At 41.8% G+C, this 19,401-nt stretch overlaps 1 protein-coding gene across 1 annotated transcript in view; it reads left to right on the top strand.

Annotated features, from left to right (window-relative positions):
* Positions 1-19,401, top strand: part of slc2a9l2 (solute carrier family 2 member 9, like 2) — a 180,124-nt gene that overhangs the window by 152,409 nt on the left and 8,314 nt on the right. Inside the window, exon 13 of the mRNA XM_080792106.1 lies at positions 3,863-3,990. Coding sequence (XP_080648232.1) covers positions 3,863-3,990 — 128 coding nt within the window. The remainder of the gene's footprint in view (positions 1-3,862; positions 3,991-19,401) is intronic.

Here is a 19,401-nt window from a genome sequence, read left to right as displayed (position 1 = left end):
ATAGGCAATTATATTATAAAACTGTGTTGCAGATTAAACTACTTGTTTGACAGCACTACGAGTGTGACCTGTCATTTTTGTTTTGTTTATTTGTTTATTTTCTATTTATATGTTGGTAACATTAATTGAGCTATTACATAGGCTATTACATTTTAATCTCTTGAACCCTCTATACTCAAAACCTCAAATTGACCTTTGAGATATAATTATTATACTATAGCCTATGATTATTAGTAATCTAACAATTCCACAATAACCAGCAGAGAGCAGACCCTTTGTTTACTTACATAATTCTATAAGTTGGGTTGTTTGAGATGCAGAGCTATAATACTAACCTACAGTAAAACAATAAATTGCTTTGAATTTAAATGTAATGCATTTTTACATGTTTTGGGAAATTAATAGAGCTTTAATATAAATCCTTTCTATTGTGATTAATCTCCATCAAATCGCATCGTATCGGTAGAGGGGTGAATCGCATCGTATCGCATTGATTTGAACTAAATGGTTATCGCATCGCATCGCATCGGGAAGAGGGAGAATCGTATCACATCGTATCGCCAGGGGATTCCATGTATCTCTAATGTATCGTATCGCTGGCAGTGCATCGACATGCGTATCGAATCGTGAGATGAGACGAGATTCACATGCCTAGTGCGTATGTGCATCAATTTAACAAAGGTGCAGACGATCCGAAATCAGCAGAGAGTGATCGACGTTTGCGCTGCTGTCCCAGACTTTTTGTTTTTCTCCCTGGAAATAAAAACGACAGGCTAGTGTTGCCGGGACTGCAGCCTTAAATCCCTGCCGAGTGTTTCCTGTTACTTACCGTGTCTCCTGTATTTTTGAGTGGTGCAACCACTCAAAAGAAACTGAAAACTCCCTCCCTATATGTCTGTCTGTATGTATGTCCGTATGTATGTATGTTCAGGGTACCAACAGGGGTCGCTGTTGCACCACTCACTTCAGACAGGTCTGATCTTTGAGGGGTGCTAGCCCCTCATATACAGCTTTTGTCCCCACACGTCTCAATATTTGCCATTGACAATGAAAGGAGAAATTGGGTCAAATATCCGCCAAATATGACGTAAATCTTGTCCCCACACGTCTCATATTTGCCATTGACAATGAAAGGAGAAATTGGGTCAAATGTCTGCCAAATATGACGTAAATTTGTACGATCACAAGAGATTTTTTTTAAATAATATTTGTTCTTATTTTTATTATGTGGGGGGTTTATGGTGGAAGTCACAGAGGCAGGGGTCGCGAGACATGGCCAAAGTTTTTCCTGGGGGGTCCCAGACAAAAACGTTGAGGACCAGTGCATTAAACGATACTAAACAACGTTAAACTCACTTTGTCACTCAACTATAATAGACATAATATGGATGCAAAGCTTTTGTCTGCTAGCATTGAGATGTTTCCGGGACAGCGATCCACTGATTTTGCAAAAGGTTCAAAACCGCTGCCTGTACTGCATTCTAAATTATACAATAAATGCCTGAACATGGTTTGGGTTTAAAAGCTGTATCTCATGGTGTATTATGCAATAGTTTGGATTATGCTGGTACGCTCCCACATGTATTGGTTCCCTGCTGTTGCTGCAGTTAGGGAAGTTGGGCAATGATTGTTAAATATGTCATGTCCCATGGCATACATATGACACAGTTCACAAACAGGCAGACGGCTTCTCAGTTAAAGTGGGTGACAATATTATCACATGAAAAGATACCTACCTAGGTTCTATCCTGGAGGCAAATGGCCACCAATGTAATCAAAAAGTCAACCAAAGAACAAGATTCCTGTACAGGATGTCCTCACTGGTCAAAAAAACACCTTGAAGACCCTAACAGGAGCCCTTTTACAAGGTTTATTTGACTATGCAGGCCCTTAAAACAAGGGGGGTCCTCACTTTGATAGGCTGGCATGGCTTACGGTTGACGACAATGTACAGCATGGGTTTAGTCTACAAGATTCGCTACACCACCACCCATGTACCTGTCTAAATACTTCCTTAATGTCAATGTCAAAGTCCACACTCACAACACCAGAGGGAGTTCAACAAACCACGTGCAACCCAGATTCGGCTCAAACAATGGATAAAATTAATTTAGCTCCAATGCCACTAAAATGTGGAACGCCCTACCAACAGCCAAACTCCTTTAGTGTCTGCTCTCACTCTACAGACACACGCACAACACCACTCGCATTAGCTCATAGCCAGCTCATACAACCAGTTACATTTGCTTAGCGATTTGGTACAAAAATGATTTACGATCGTCGGGTGCGCGGCGGCCCACTGTGGACAGCTCTCAAACCTTTAGGCCTCAATCACACTATAAAGACGATCTATCTGTTCCGGGGGGAGAGGGGGGGCAGAGCAGCTCGCAATTCATTGTCAATGGGAGTCTCTGAGATTCACAGAACAGCTCTGCTCCATGGAGTGTGTTCTGCCCTCCTCCCCCCCGTGGAGCAGAGCTGTTCTGTGAATCTCAGCGACTCCCATTGAAAATGAATTTGCAAGCTGCTCTGCCCCCCCCTTCTCCCCCCGGGAAAGACAGAACGATTTCGTCTTAATACTGTAGTGTGATTGAGGCCCTAGAGATACAGCGCTTTGAAAATCCTGTTATAATGTAGGCTCAACGGAGGTGGATTTAAAAATCCCATAGCTGGTGGGGACGGAGGCTCTCCATACTAAGCGCAGCAATGCTAAAAGGTAAACAAGCGGCCAGCGCTTTCATATATGGAGTATACGGTTGTCTACGAACATAAGCGTAGATAGCACCAGTAGGTACCGTTAGCCTAGCTACGTTTATAAACGCAGATGGCACAGAAAAAGTTAAGACATGTGACTCCCTTGACCCATTAATAAAGTCTGAGTCCCCCCCCGCCTACCCCGCACCCCTTTTCCCCCATACTGTACATGTTTTTCCATTTTTACTTTCTTTAAATCTCTTCTTTAAATGATGACAGCACAGCTGTGTCAGGACAGTCCACATAGAATACAAGATCCACAGAGTAGAAACATGATTAATGGCCAATTCAACCTCAATTCCTATTGCTATTATTAGGACCATAGCACTGAATCGTGCAAAGTAATTAACACATTTAGACCTGACTACTACTACTAAAGAAATAGTAATGAATTAGAAAACTTGCCAATTATATCGACCAGTAAGTGATAGTGATAGTGTGGCATTTAGACAAAGTTAATCACTTCCAACCCAGTGTCCGGACCTATTTTGGGTTATCAGTACTATCAGTATAAGCAAACACTTTCAAAACATTTCCTTTGGCTTTTTAAATAACTAAACTAGCAGATATACAAGCTTTTTGTGAGGTTTGTGGGTTGACAGTTTTCCTCGTATGATGCAGTGTGTGTGGTTTAAGTGGTTCAAGGCCACAGACTTTCCACCGCTTGCTAGACACACGCACGCATGCACGCACGCACACAGACAGACAGACTTAACTAGGTTATGGACTTGACTTACTTGACTTATTCCTGTAGGCTCTTAGGTGGAGCATAGGGCCGCAAACTAGGTTATGGTGCTGTACATTATGAGAAGAAAACCTCTGATGTCCTAAATTGTGTGTCCCTTGAAAGCAGTGGCTCTCAAACTTTTCATTTTATTTCATCACTCCATCATATTTTGCGTGTAAGGAGTCGGACCCGTGAAGGGTCTGTTTCATTCCAGAGTTACAGACCTGTAAGAGTCCGTTTGGCATGGGTCCCGGCCCTGTGTTTCAGAAACATTAATGTCTTAGCTGCACCCCACTTTTAGATCCACTGCTTTATTCTGTGCGCGCTCACCGCTCACAGTGCTTGATGACAGGCTGCCTCTCTGCTGTCTGCCCCTCTCAGGTGGGATCCCTTTTGTCCTGACGGGTGAACTATTTGAGCAGTCTTATCGGCCTGCCGCCTTCATGATCGCTGGCACTGTGAACTGGCTGTCCAACTTCGCTGTGGGCCTCCTGTTTCCCTTCATTCAAGTGAGTGAGCTTGTCTATGCATTGTATTTGTCCTGAGCGTGTGTGCGTGTGTGTGTGCGTGCGTGCGTGAAAACAAAACAGAAAAATAGAAAATTAACAACTGCTACAACTGATACAGGCCTACAGAAACTCAACATAACAGGGGGATTGGACTGTATATACACCTGTTTCCCAAGGAGCTTGCTGGGGCTCTTTGTGTGTGTCCTTCACTTCCTCCACACGTCCTATTCAGTTGTCACAGCCAGTGTTGCCATGTCTGCATATTATAAGCGACCTTTGGCTTGTTTTTCTTTAAATAATACGTAAATATTGGTAGTTGCTGGTTTTTTGTAACCTGACTTTGCCAGCTGGGGGCGGTATTGGGTAACCATGTTCCCCAACACCACATCCATCTGGAATCTCGCAGGGAGTTGAGCTAACGCCGAACCGCTCCGTACCGAACCAATCAGCGTGAGCTAAGGGCGGGATATGTGCGAAACCGGATGTGAAGCTATACAGACACGTCAATATGATTGGTTGTGTTTGCACGCCCACACGGTGATAGACAGACGGTCCCATCCAATCATCTACCATGTATCTTGAAAAAAAGGAACAGCCCCGTCATCGAATTTGCTTCCGCAATCCCAGATCCCAATAAGCTGTGAAACAAACATGTGTAGCAAGCTTCTTGGATCTGGCAGCGTCAGGTTAGGTTTTTTGGGCTTGTTTCTAAAGTGTAATTGTTTATTTGGGCTTTTTTCTAAAGTGTACAGTAGTTGCTTATTTGGGCTTGCTTCCTAATGATGTTTAAAGTTGAAACAACATTAGAATCAAGCCCAAATAAGCAACTTTAAACCAGTGGTTCCCACATTTTCTTCACATCAAGGAACCCCAGATTAATATGTAGCCTACCGGTAATTGTCCACGGACATCCATCAACATATTTCGTGCCAGAGACCCCCATACAAGATTTGTGTCGTTCAAATGTTTCTAAAATATTCAAAATATTTAAATTTATTCTCAACATTTTGGAAAATAACAGATGTAACAACGTGTCGCTGTAAGCTTGTAGATCATATTTTCAAATAGCCGATGTAAAGTGGTAAAACATTTGGACTTGTTTTCATAGACCTGGCCGTTTAATTTAATTGTTTCTCTTGCTAAAACACTGGTCACAGCAGCAACAGCAAGAGGAAGAGGAAGTTATGCACACAAACAGGTGGATAGGAAAAGAAAGTGGATGTTATTTGGACGGGTGCTTTACAAGAATGTTTTTCTGATCATATGATGCGAAGAAGCGATTTAAAGGATATGATACTCTTATCGAAAACGCTTTCTAGATTCAAGCATTCTAGATTTTTGGAGCTTGAACATATGGAGTTGTATTGCTCTTTAAGTTGCGTTATCTGTACTATATGCTTGTATAACTATGTATTGTGTGCATGCAGACAGTGTGGGTCACATGTGGAACTGTATCCTGCAAGGTTGACTTATAATGGGTTCTCACTGGGCAAGTTGGGTGAAATTGATATGAAACCTGGACAAATTATACAGTATGTCAAACTACCATGACAGTTAACATAACTGAAATGCTGACTGTGCATCTAGTGTAAAATACATTACATCAGGCTCTTCAACGGGGGGTCCGGGGACCTGTAGGGAGTCCTCAGACTTACTACAGAGGGGCTGCTAAATCTTTGTGTGATAGGAACCCGTTTTCTTTCATTTTCTTTTACATTAACCATTTGAACCCTAGCCCATTCCGAGGGGAACAATAGCCAAAAATAGCTGATTTACAAGCTTGTCTATGACCACGGCTGCCAATGATTTATTACACCCACGTTGATTATCTGTTGACCACCAATACAGTCAGACAGTAGTTGAATGATGACATACAGGCTTGTACATCTCTTCATTAATCATATTTGGCATGGCATGTTCATTACAATGAACATGGATAGGGAGGTCGGAGGGGATGGGATGACATGCAGAGAATACACCATAAGCATCAGCTTATGCTCTCACTGTCCGACGCCCTGCGTGAATTCTCATAGAACATTTTTGTTATCGTCTCTGTCGGGTGGAAACCTCATTATGTCCAAAACCGTTACTTTTCAGGATTCAAATTCAAATGTAGCAGATCGACCAGCTCAAAACGTGTCACTTCGCGCCACATTTTGAGCTTGTAGATCTGCTACTTTTGATGTGGCTCTGTAGTGTGATCAAGTATAAGGTGTTAATTTACAGGGGAAAACTAATCTTTAGCTGAGCTTGGGCGCCTGAAGCAGGAGATCAACTTTTGGAGAAGTGAGCCACTTGATCAATGTCAGGTTTGATCTGGCTGATTATTTGGCTGTCTGACAACCCGATCAGTTTACAACCTGACTGTGATCACAACTCTTTTTATCGTTGCTGTCGGGCAGAAACCTCTTGTCTCCATAACCTCTTTGCGTATCAAACATAGCAGATCTACAAGCTCAAAACGCGGCATGAAGCGACACATTTTGAGCTTGTAGATCTACGCTACTTTAGTTTTGATGCTTTTGAATTTGAATCCTGAAAAGTAACAGTTTTGGATACATTTGTATTGACGATAAGCTATAATATCGTGCAAAAGCAGACACAAGCTTGATAAATTAATCAGAGAGAGTGATGATCTCTCTGATCTACAGCTACTCAGGAATATGTATGAACTGATCTTGGAGTATGATTAAAATGTCCTTGAGTTTAATGGGATTACAGTCTTGAGCTATGGGTGGTGTTGAACACTACTTGATGTGATGACTCCGATTGACAGCAGGGGGAAACGGCATGTGTGTGGCATGATAGAGGCCAAGCTGTCTGCATGGAGCAGTGGTTCTCAAAGACAATCAAGGACCCCCCTGGGGGTCCCCAGAAAATGTATTTAATATAGCAGTGCTACTCAACCGGCGGCCCACAGGCCACATGCGGCCCACCATGGTCATACCAATAAAGATATAATTACCAGTAATTATCACTGCGCAAAAAGCATGGAATACGGATGTGTATATTACAGGAAACTCCCGTTAAACTTTCCAACAAACTCTGGTAAACTCCCGAATTGTACCATCACACCTATATATTACCGTATATTACTGTATACCCGCTAAACTTGAGGTTTATGGGCAAATAATTGCCCGTTAACTCCTCTTTTCATGCAGTGTATTCTCATTGTTTTTAACAAGATTGTAGGTATTGTTCAAAGAGAACGTGATATGGCCTGATGTCATTTTGTAACTTCATCATTAATCACATTGTTTTTGTTCATTGAGGTTTGGCCTTATAGATGGAAATATGGCTTTCTGCTCTTATCTGTTTCCTTAATTTCTAGACTAGTCGTCTGTTACAAAATAATAATTGGACTTACGGAATTTTGCTGAGTGGCCCCTGAGACATCTTAAGTTGAGTAGCCCTGTAATACAGCATCAGCATGACAATCATTATAACCACTTCATCCATTTATTCGTATATATATTGTATATATATATATATATATATATATATATATATATATATATATCTCTCCTCTGTACAATTCACTACTTGATCCTCAGCAAGAGACGAATCATTATTTTTCAGTAAGGAAGATATTGGAAGATTCATGTAAATCCCATGAGCCTTAACAAGAAATAAGACCCACACAATGAGGCTTTGAGCATCGTATGTTTGGGTGACGCATATTGAAGATGCACTCTATGTACCGATACTCTAATAAGGAACAAGAGGATGGTCTACAAAAAAAAAGCATATTTCTCCCGGCTCCATCTGACACATGGAGGTTCACAGAACCGCTGTTGTTCAGACCTTGGTCTCCCAGAGCTAAACCCATGCAGGCAATATCTTCAACACAGTACTTGAAAAGAAGGAGTTAGGGTACATACTTAGGCCTACGATAAGCTGTTCTCACCAAATTTCTCTTTTGGGTCACAAGCTAAAAGGTTTGCGAGCCATTGGGAACATACATGATATTAACCATGTGCATATTCACAGACACAAAACTCCCAAGTATTCTGAATGCATACGCTTTTCTTCTATTTTCACATGTGACACTGTCGAACGATAAAGTATAAAATTGGGTGGTGGTTGACAGTAGAATAAATTACAAATACGTCAGAAAGAATGGGAAATTAGAACATTTCCTGGAACTCCTGGCTTTGTTTCATCTCATCCAAACCCCCTGCCACGTCTGTACTGTATAGCTCTCCATCTCATCTCTATCTTTCACTCCATATCGTTCTGTCCCTCTCTCTCCCACCACTTGGCTCGCTTTGTTCCTTTTAAATGTGTTTGTAGTTTGTACACTTTCACACAATACAACATCCCCCCCCCCCCCTAAATCTCTCTTTCTCTCTTTCTCTTCCTTTCACTGACTGTTTTGTTGTTGTTTTGATCGTTCTCTTTTCAACCAATTTTCTGTCTGTCCAAACCTGTCTGTTATACATCGAAAGCTCGAGACTAAAAAAGGCGAAGACACAATCATCAAGTGAGAAATAACAGTTTCTTGTAAAATTGCCCCAAGCTATACAGATTGCCTTGCGAAAGACGTAAACAACTTTAATTCTACCGTGAATGGCTTCTAATACTTTATCTATAACTTTGTGGCATGGCGCACCAGAATCCACATAGACGTGATCTATTCGGTCTGATAAGAGCAATACACTGAAGGAAAAACTAAAAGAAACTGGCTTTGGATCAGGCTGATTTAATCTTGGAAAATAGGTTGAAAAGAGATTGAGTGAAAAAAATAAATAAATAAAATAGGTTAACAAGAAAGTGCAGTAAAGGGAGGGAGAGATACTGTAGATATATAATAGTTTGAACACAGGTCTTTTGAATTTAGATTATCATGCATGCATACTGTAGGCTACTGAATATAAAATATATGATAATTCCAAATCTCCTGCTGAGCACAGAGGCTCTGGTCAACTCACCATCATTTTGTCACTGTCGGGCAGGTTTGTTTTTTCTTTTTTTTCCTTTTCTTTTTGTAAATTAACACTCTACTTGTCTAGTCTTACAGTGTCACACAAAAAGCATCAAAAGTAGCAGAGCCACATTCCACAAGCTGAAATCATCACAATTTTTTAGCTTGAAGTTCTGATACTTTTGAAGCTAACAGCTGTTTGGACACATGAGGTTTCCACCTGCCAGAGAGATTGAGATTTGCATTCAAAGGGCCATGGCAAATGCCAACACTTAGGCTTTTAGTGTGGACAAATTGACTTATACTTAGATAGAATTTCTGTAGACTAGACTAGATAGCATTTGATACAGACTTATAGCATGTTATGTAGACAGCACTATAATTGCATTGTATGTACAGTAGTCATAGCACATAATTACATATGTATAGCATAGTATAGTATGTATAGTTTGTATAGTTTCATTATATAGATATTCCACTGTTACGTTCTTAGCTTACACATGCTTCATGATAAATGCTTTTTATGTGATGTATTCCCATGCTTTTTGTTCTTGCTTAATGTAAATCGCTCTGGATTAAGAGCGTCTGCTAAATGCCTAAATTGTAGATCATAATTATCGTTGTTGTCGGGCGTATGTTTCGTTGCAGCTCCTTTCAAGCTTGTCCTTCAAAATAGCATATGGACAATCTCACACCACCTCGCGATGTAAGGCTTTGTGAGGCCAGTGTGGAGATACCCCTCCCCCGCAATCTGTTCCTTGACCTGCCACGGGGTCCTTCTCCCAGTTGGACGTACAGCGAGGACCTCCCTTGGGAGACACTCGGGAGGTGGCTTTCTTTCCAAATCAAGGAGCAGCGGCTCACCTCTGAATCTCTCTCGGGTGACTGAACTTCTCACCCTATCCCTAAGGGAGATGCCAGCCACCCGTCTGAGAGACCATGCCGCTTGTAACCGCAACCTTATTCTTTCGGTCATGACCCCATACTTTATGACCATAGGTGAGAGTAAGAACAAAGATTGCTTGGTAGACCGAGAGCTTTGCCTTCTGGCTCAGCTGCGGTACAGCGACTGCAATACCGCTCTTGCTGTTCTGATTCCCAGGGCTGATCTCATATTCCGTCCTCCCCTCACTCGTGAACAAGACCCAGAGATACTTAAACTCCTTCACCTGGGGAAAAGTCTTATTCCCTACTTGGAGTGCACAGTCCATAAGTTTCCTGCCTTGAACCACATGGCCTCCGACTTTATCCAGTACCAGCACCAGCAAATTCTCTCTGCCTTTTTGCAATTACAGGTGTTCCACGAAATCTCTGGACAGAAGGAAATAAAAAATAGACTGTCAGCGTCAAGAGCTCAAAATCTGCCTGCCAAATACTCATTTTAGAGGTCCTTGACATGAAAAAGTCTGCAATGGAGCCCAAGAGTGTGTGTGATGTGATTTATTTTATTTATCTATTTTTGCTTTCTGTAATAGTGTTCTTTGCCCAGCACCCCATGCCCAATTCTGTGTATTGGACATGCATGTCTCCTGTTTTAATCTTTTAAGCTGTGTGTGTGTGTGTGTGTGTGTGTGTGTGTGTGTGTGTGTGTGTGTGTGTGTGTGTGTGTGTGTGTGTGTGTGTGTGTGTGTGTGTGTGTGTGTGTGTGTCATCCCTTTATTCTGTGCTGCAGAGAGAGAGAGTCACTGAGAACAGATAACGAGACCTGATCAAAGAGTTGGGTTTTCATTCGCCTGCACTTATGATATGAATGATGGAATTATACTCAATGTTATGTTATGAGAACCGCGGGGTGGACAAATCGACACTCCAAAATAAAACGATCAGTAGCCTATAGTTCAGTTATAGTTCAATGTGCTTTAATCCTCCAAATAGCATGTTTCGGCGAGTAGCCTGCATCCGAGCAAGAAATTATCTGAAGGCTACACAGAGAAACACATTAGTTGGGAGGATTAACCCTAGATAGAACACTTAACGTTGGGTGAATTGTTGGGTACACCCGAACAATTGTAATTATGTGATTTTCATAATGTTGCTGATGTCTGATGTGGGTGAGCCCTTCAGAATGCTCACTGATGTTGTAGAGGGAAGGTTTCTTTTCCCTAGCTGCCCCCATCCCTGTTTCTGAGCAGTGCTAACCGCTCCGTATGGCTTTGTGTGACGTTCTTCATCATACATCATCATGATAAAAAGGCACAAGTGTTTATTTTTTAACTAGCGCACTTGCTCCATACCGTATCATTGCTGGGCAGAAACCTATTATCTCCATATTCTAACTTTTTTGTGTTTTTTCGTGAATTACCACACAAGCGTCACACAAAAGCATCAGAAGTAGCAGATCTACAGTTTTGAGCTTGTAGATCTGCTACATTTACAATTATTTGAATCCTGAAAAGTCAGAGTTTTGGACATACAGTATGAGGTGTCCACCCGACAGACAATATCATGTGGAATATACTGTAGGTGAACGTGTTTTGCACAAAAAAAAAAATCAAATCCCATAGACTTGGCATATGACGTAATCTTCAAAAGCCATGCATTGGAAGGGCTAGCGCCCCTTTATAATGGGGAAGGGTTTTGGACATACAGTATAAGCCTTCCACCCACCGGCGACGATATAGCCGACTATCCCACCTTGACAGCAACATGGGATCCCAGTTGATTGATTATCTTTCTCTTTTTTTTTTTTACCCTCCAGAAAAGAGGTGAATGCTGATGAGAATGATGATGAGGATGAATGGTGTGCCATCCCTGTGAAGTCTCATAGGAATAATAACTATATCATTCTGCTTACATTATATTATTTTTATTACCGGTAATTTGACCTCATAGCCTGACTTGTGTGTTATGGGCAGGGTTAGTGTCTTCAATAATAATAATTCTTATATACCGGTATCACGAAACAAAATAAATAAATTGAAGATTTGATATCCAGAGTGGAGGATGCGAGTGGGAGAGTTCCTGAACTCATTCACTGCCAGAGTTTCTCTAAATCAAATCAAATCAAATCACATTTATTTATAAAGCACATTTAAAAACAATTTTCATTGTAAAGTGCTGGACAGAACATCTCAATATGACGGGCACAGACAATAGGTGGGCAACAAAAACAGACAATAAAAAACAGCCTGCAGCCACTGCAAGTGTTTTTGAGAATCTTACAATATATGCACCTCTGTACGTGTGTATGTACTGTACGTACGTCTGTAATCCGCGTAAACTCGAGAACCGCCGACTTCAACTTTGACTGGGAACAGAAAGCAGAGAAAAATCTATAATATTATTCTATACCGGATAATGGATTTGTTTTGATCACGTTTTTTTTTCTTCCATTTGTCCTCTGACTCGGAAGCCGCAGATTAACTCACAGGATGCCTATAGGAGCGCCCTCTATCGTAAACACTGAAAACACCACATGACGTATACATCAATGGCGGTCTGTCTGTGCATTGGATTTGAAATGACGTCTATAGAAGTCATCCCAATCAACAAAATAATGTAGGGGTGAGCGTTACCACAGATGCATGATGGGTTAATATAGGGAGATCTAAGAGGTCTGCTCTGCCGGAAACATCGCAAAATAAAGTTATGGCCATTTTTGTATACCACACCATAGACAATAAAACGTTGTCACACTTTCAAGAAAAATGAGAGAGTAAAATGTAGTTGTAGACTTGCAGTTCTCTGGGGGTTTGATTCAGATGGTGCGGTGCGTTAAAACTGCAGGAACACTACTTGTCCATGTTTTGTTCGATAGTGGGAACAGAAAGAAGACCTGTCCCAGATGACCTGAGAGGTCGGGATGGTTCATGATGTATCACAAGATCAGAACATGTATTTTAACCCTGTACCCACTGCACAGTGTGCTTTATAAACCATCAGTATAGTAGTTTTTCTTTTAAATCAATTATTTGACAGAGAGTGAGCCAGACAGGGAGTCTTCAGCAGTCTGAAAAATGAACAGTTCACGGTCACTCAAACAAACACAATGTGTCTCCCTCACATCATGTCCCTGGCATTTCCTCTTTTCATTCCAGCACCTTTCTTCCCATAACCTGATATTATATAATATATAATATATTTATTATATCCATTATCCAGTGGTATAAAAAAAATAAAAATCCATCCCCAGTGCACCTCAGCTCCAACCGTGCACGGCGGGTTTATCACTTGTAACAATCGCCCTTTACTCATGCAAGGAAAAAATATTACTAAGGAAAATGTAAGCAGGATCGTAGGGTTATATTCAGAATTATTTATATAGAGATGCTCAGACATGAATGACAGAATCTACAGTAGACAGTACACCTCACTGGTAACGCCTCTCCCTGTCTCTTTCCCTATTAAATAAAATGAACAGGCATACAAACTTAAACCCACAAACACTAATTATTTCCCAAGCCCCCCCAAAGTCAGCAGAGAATAAAGTCTGCGGCCGTCGTCCCCCTCAAATGAGGCGCGCGCACGCGAGAGTTGTCCCAAAGTTCCAACGCAACGAAAAGTTCCTCTGCTCAAAAAACGGTCCAACGGAAATATGAAAATGATCGGGGTACCCCTATATTTGTAATCCTCACAGAACAACTTTTGGAACGGTCTCACCGGTAGCAGTAGCCCTGGTAGCCTCCAAACACCGGCTGGTTATCCTCCGTTCCAACTCCGATCCCCGACGGCAGCGGCACACGTGATGCCCAGTCCGCTGGGCCCGACTGTTCTTTATAACGACTATGGCTGCAGATAAGCTCGTTTAAACATTAAATAGCGGTCGTAATGTAAACGCTATCTGGCGCCTGAAGCTCCTTTCCTCCTCCGTGCAGGCCTGCACTCTGTTTGTTTTGCGATCCCTCCTCCCCGTGTGTCACTCCCTCTATTAGTAACCTTGGGTGGTGACAATCAACCAGTCACTGACAGCCGTCACTCACCCCTGTACAAGGTCCATTACCATACTTGTGAAGAAGACAATAACATTTAAATAGTCAGCATCACATCTGATCACATCTTTACATAAATAATAACATGCATATGGCGAAAATAAAGCAGCAAAACATTGAAATGTGCTTTGTCACACACTGAATCGCTTATTTTGATCGCTCGACAATTCTTTTTTTCTTTGTCTTTCATAATGTGAGATATGTGTCTACAGAGTTTTGTCCCAAATGGGCTGCCGTAAAAGACGAGCTGCCGATAAAACCCTCCTCCATGCTAAAAGTGCCAGTGCCAGTCTATAGCCTATACAAACCCATTGTAACTTCAAACTTTTAAATACTTAAACTTTAATGTTTAAGTTAACTTTAAGTTAACTTAAACTTAAACGTAAACTTCGAAAACACTCTTATTTGCTTTTGGTGACTCATGCTATATATAACCTATTCCTAATATTTGAGGGGGCCATGCTTTTAAAATACCTTTTTCATATATTTGTTTTTTCAAATAGCTGGAGAAAGTTATTGAAAGAATACGGCCCCCTCGTAGTAGGAGGAGGACAGTGTGACCAGAACCAAGGTGCTGAGTGTTTTTTGTTTAATCTATCATGGTTCAAATGGAGTTTGAAGTTACAATGGGTTTGTACAGGAAGCAACTTATAAACTGTCTGTGGGGTGCACACAAAAGCCTGAGTCAACGTTAAAATGACCCCAAGCATGTTTTAAAGTGAAATATCCCATTAAGAGTTACTGTTTGGATATAGTGAATGAGCGAGGCTGTCTGGGTTTACTGGGGTCAAGAGAGGGAGCATGTGTATTGAAGGCAAAGCTGTCTACAGTCAAAGTTCAAACCTGCACTTCATCTGTTTATCAGTACCGTCTTCCGCACAGCTGCATGCAGGCAGTTCATCTCTATTGACTTAACGGTTAGGCTACTGTTTGGATATAGGATATAGAGTCTCTGTGAGTGTCTCTGTGTTTACTATGGGGTCAAAAGAGGGAGCACGTGTATTGACAGCGAAGCTGCCTACAGTCAGACCTGTTCTATGAACACAATTCTTCCTAAGAGCAGTGTACGAGGCATAACTTAAAAAGGTGAAAAACATCTTTGCTTGGAGATGGAGAGAAAGTAACTAAGTAATGTAATCATGTACTGTACTTAAGTACAATTTTGATGTTTATTATTATTCATTTTTACTTTACTGGAGTATTTCCAATTTATTTAATACTTGTACGTCACACTCCACTATACACCTTGGAGATGTTGTACTTTTATTCCACTGACGTGCATGGCAATCAGCCGACCAATTGGGCAGGTTATTTAAGCTCACGCCAGTCTCTGTTCTTCGTTCTGCTGTCTGTGTCCCTGGTCTGTTGGCATATGCGCCTGTTTGCTTCCACTGCCACCCCAGCACCAGAGGGCTCTGCTATTGATATAGCTGTCTATTGTGCTGAGCAGGAAGATAAATGTAGTCAGAGCCTTAACGCTAGATAAATATTATATTCTCACATATTCTCATTCTATTATAAAATATTGGTTCAATCCATTCGTGAGTTATGTGACTGAAATTTGTTTTGGCAGTATTTACCCTTTAGCAGGGAAATCTCTCTCAATGTCTTCTATATTTTCAAATGTGTTTCCCAGAAGCATGTCGAGGCCTGTCATCAGCCCGGTGGGGAAACGCCAGCTGTTTTTAAAGCTGCAATCCGTTATTTTGTCCTTCCCCCTAGGATTCAAAAAATATACTAAAGCTATAATGTAAAGCCTGTTTGAGCACAGGGCATATATCCAGCTTTTTGTATGTGTGTGCACAAACTTTATCCTACACAAGCATTACATTTATGACTATGAATGGACAATTTTACGTCTACAAGCTCATTTTCGAAAATAGCAGACCTATACGCTAAATCATAAAAAATGTGACTTTTTATTTATTTCGACTGTGAGACCTAAATCTCTTTTGCAGGACTGAACTGGGCAACGGGCAAATAAGTTACACATTTACACAAAGAGCAAACACAGACTACCAAAATAACTTGTATGAGAGAAAATACAATTTGGTTTATAAGGTTAAAACACATTTAAAGGGAGCAACACGTCAAAGCAGGAACTGCAACTGGTAAGAGATTCTGCGTTAATCCTTTTAAACCTCATTAACAGGCCAAGGATTCCTGTTTTTACTCTGGTCTGAATATCATTCCAAGACCAAAGGGCAGAAATACAATTAACTATTTTCCATGCGTTTGATCTGAAGTTAAAAGAGTTTCTAATTAAATTGAATTTAGAGCAAATATAAACTGGGAGATTACCAAGGAGAGCTTTGAAGATAACACTACCAGTGCTGTAACCTGTAGAGATGAAGAAGGCCAACTGTCTTGTCCAATTATGAATGGACGAGATTATGATCAAAATTGGGGTAAATGTATTAGGTGATCTGGACATGTGCTCTCATCAGGGAGAGAGGGAAGTGTCAATAGTAGAGGTCTCTAATGCTGGTGGGTCTTTCACATTCCATTAAGGAATGGAAAGCATATAAGCATAGGAGGTAGTGTTGAACTAATCTGTAATCAGACCAACAGATAAGTTGTACCAGATCGATAGAGCGAAGAATGGCTCTAAAGGGGCCGCTTAGAATGTTTCAATGAGAGCTGAACTCCCAGCCGACAGATAGGTTAGGGACGGGCTATTAGGCAAAGATCCGGAGTACTGTATCCATCCTGTGTCAGGGGGAGGGGGAAACAAACAGTGTGTTTGTAAAGAGAAGCGATTATTGGAACGTTTTAGTTCAGCCTATGCATTTTGAATCTTAGTTAAAGTCTGTCTGTTGCTGAGTCCGTCGGATACTCGGTTAATCTCCCGAAATCCGAACACCGACCAAATAGAGAATACAGGCAAAGTTTGACTATGTAGTAGGTCAGGCAAATATGTAACTTAACAAGAACATTTCTCAAAGAGAAAACCAGCACTCACGGAACTCTCGTTTTAAGGCACTTTTAATTATTATTTTAATCAGTTGACATAGTATGCTGCAGAGCAGCAGTACAACGAACGCGTTTCGGCGTTCAAGCCTTCATCAGCGTTGTCTATCTGCTGGAGACACCGGAAGTGCCACATTTTATAGTCTCCCTAGGAGAGACAGTACCTCTGACCCATGCAGACAGCCAGACATCAATGAGTTCTGCAGCCAACACCAAAAGTGCAAACCTAACAATTCAGAAAACAACTTTATAATAGACGTCAGAGTCCAGTCAAATATGTAGACAGAGAGAGTGAAGTCAAAGAAACTATGGGTTTCTTGGCCATAGCTTTCTGGGTCAATGAATTACTGGTTGAATGCATGGATTGATTTAACTGAAAAATATCCCTGGAGCAAAATTCTAATTATTTCTTCAAAGAAATATCACCCCAGGCCCATGCCATGGAGAATACTGGCTGGCTGGGTGTCTGTGACTTTCAGTTAACCGCTCACCTTTGACGTTTAACAGCCTCATCACCTTATTAAATTAATATTCATATTCATTCATTATTAAAACGTATTAATCATTATTAAAACATTAGCTATGGGCTATTTTCATTGATAAGTGGCCATCGTAAAAGCAGGATAATCATCTGAGAAATAATATAATCCTCTATCTGACCGTGTCAGTTATCTGCCATTAATGGTCTGCTGCTGCATATCATCTTTGTCGGGTGGAAACCTCATATGTCCAAAACGGTTACTTTTCAGGATTCAAATAAGAAAAGTGATAAAGTAGCAGATCGACAAGCTCAAAAGGCCGCATTTGGAGCTTGTGGATCTGACCTCAGTGACCTGTGATGATTCTGTGACACTGAAGTTGGTAAGCTATGATCAAGTAGGGCAGGGGTATTCAACTAGATTTGGTCGGGGGCCACAACTGTACAATGATTGTGTGTGGGGGGCCACACAGCGTGTGCGCTTTGGGTTCTCAAAATGCATTTTGTGCTCAAACACGAAGATTTAAGTATATATAATGCATTTGTGCACAGTAATGAGCAGGATAATAATGTCTATACAGGTATATGCTACCTTAGAATAGATGTTGACCTATTTGACAGTGCATAAACATAATTGCCTTGACGTTAACGAGCATGGACACACGCGCACGCACACTCACTCACTCACTCACTCACTCACTCACTCACTCACTCACTCACTCACTCACTCACTCACTCACTCACTCACATAAATGATACAGTTGTAACCACTCCCAGTGGGGGAAAGGCCCGAGCATGGGGGGGCCTGCGGGCCGTCAGTTGAAACCCCTAAAGTAGGGCATTACATTTATGAAAAAAACACAAAGCAGCGATATATAATGGTCTGCATTTCTATAGCACATTAATCCAAAGCACTCTGTGCATTGTATTCACCCATTCACACCCATTCACAACCTGCACATCGGGAGCAGTTAGCAGTTCAATGTCTTGCTAAAGGACATGTCCACATGAAGCCAGGAGGAACCGGGGATTGAACCTTCCCATTCCCAGATGGCTACTCTGCCTCCTGATCCACTGCCATCTGTTACTTACGGTACTTAGCGCTACAAAGTTTGAATTAGCCACATGAACCCTACAGTGTCCCTGTTGGGGCATGTCGTTGCGACCATACGTAGGTCGCATTTACTATGAAAATGAAAACCTCTCTCCCGTCCGTCCGTCTCATGCCTCCATATATGATCATGCCTCGTGACATCACGTATCCTAAAACAAAATACATACATACATGGATGGATGCACCTGGGACGTATCCTCAGTGATTTATCCCAAGGTCATCTGGGTTTCGGGTCTCCCAACATCATACCCCTCACTCAGGTGACCCAGCCGGGGTGATCAAGTCCCGACTTACGTCCCAGTAGCTACCCTCGATCAGTCCCATTAGGGAAAAACCAGGGCTACACAATCCGTTCCTCCTGAACTACTCTGCCGGGACTGGGAGGTACCATTCTGGCGCATGGAAGAACTATAGGCTCTGTGGGTTGACTCCTGTCCGGGCCCCTCCTACGTCTCACCAGGTCCACTCCTGCTCTCACCAGGTCAGGCCCTGTGCGTTGCACCAGACTCCCAGCACCAGGCACCTTATTCATCCAAATATGGTCACGCCTCGTGACATTACGTGACATCTAGATCTCCATAAGGTGCCTTGTGATACGTCACGCCACCATATGGCCATCTCCATATATGAAGATCAAGACACTGACCTCAACTAACCCTGGATAACCATACATGGAGAAGACTAGATCATCGTCCTAGATCTGCATATTGCGGCTAGCCACTCTACATCTGACCTCAAACCCATAGATCTCCATACATGGAGCTGACCTGTTCTGACATTCCATATGTTGATCCATCCCTACCCGTTTTTCCATATGTTGATCTGACCTCATCATATCCTGTACACTCAAGACACGCTCCATATATGGCCAGTACAGAATTCATTGTTGATCTGACACATGGGGGATGTGCCAAAGTGCCAGTGCTCGCCCAGCAGTCTGCCAACACCCAGGCGGATGCGTGCACGCAGCCTCGCCATTTAGGGCGAGGTTTCTTCT

Source organism: Protomyctophum bolini, assembly GCF_963924005.1.
Source record: "Protomyctophum bolini genome assembly, chromosome: 2".
Taxonomy (NCBI): domain Eukaryota; kingdom Metazoa; phylum Chordata; class Actinopteri; order Myctophiformes; family Myctophidae; genus Protomyctophum; species Protomyctophum bolini.
Note: the sequence above shows the minus strand (reverse complement) of the source record. Positions and strands in the feature narration are given on the sequence as shown.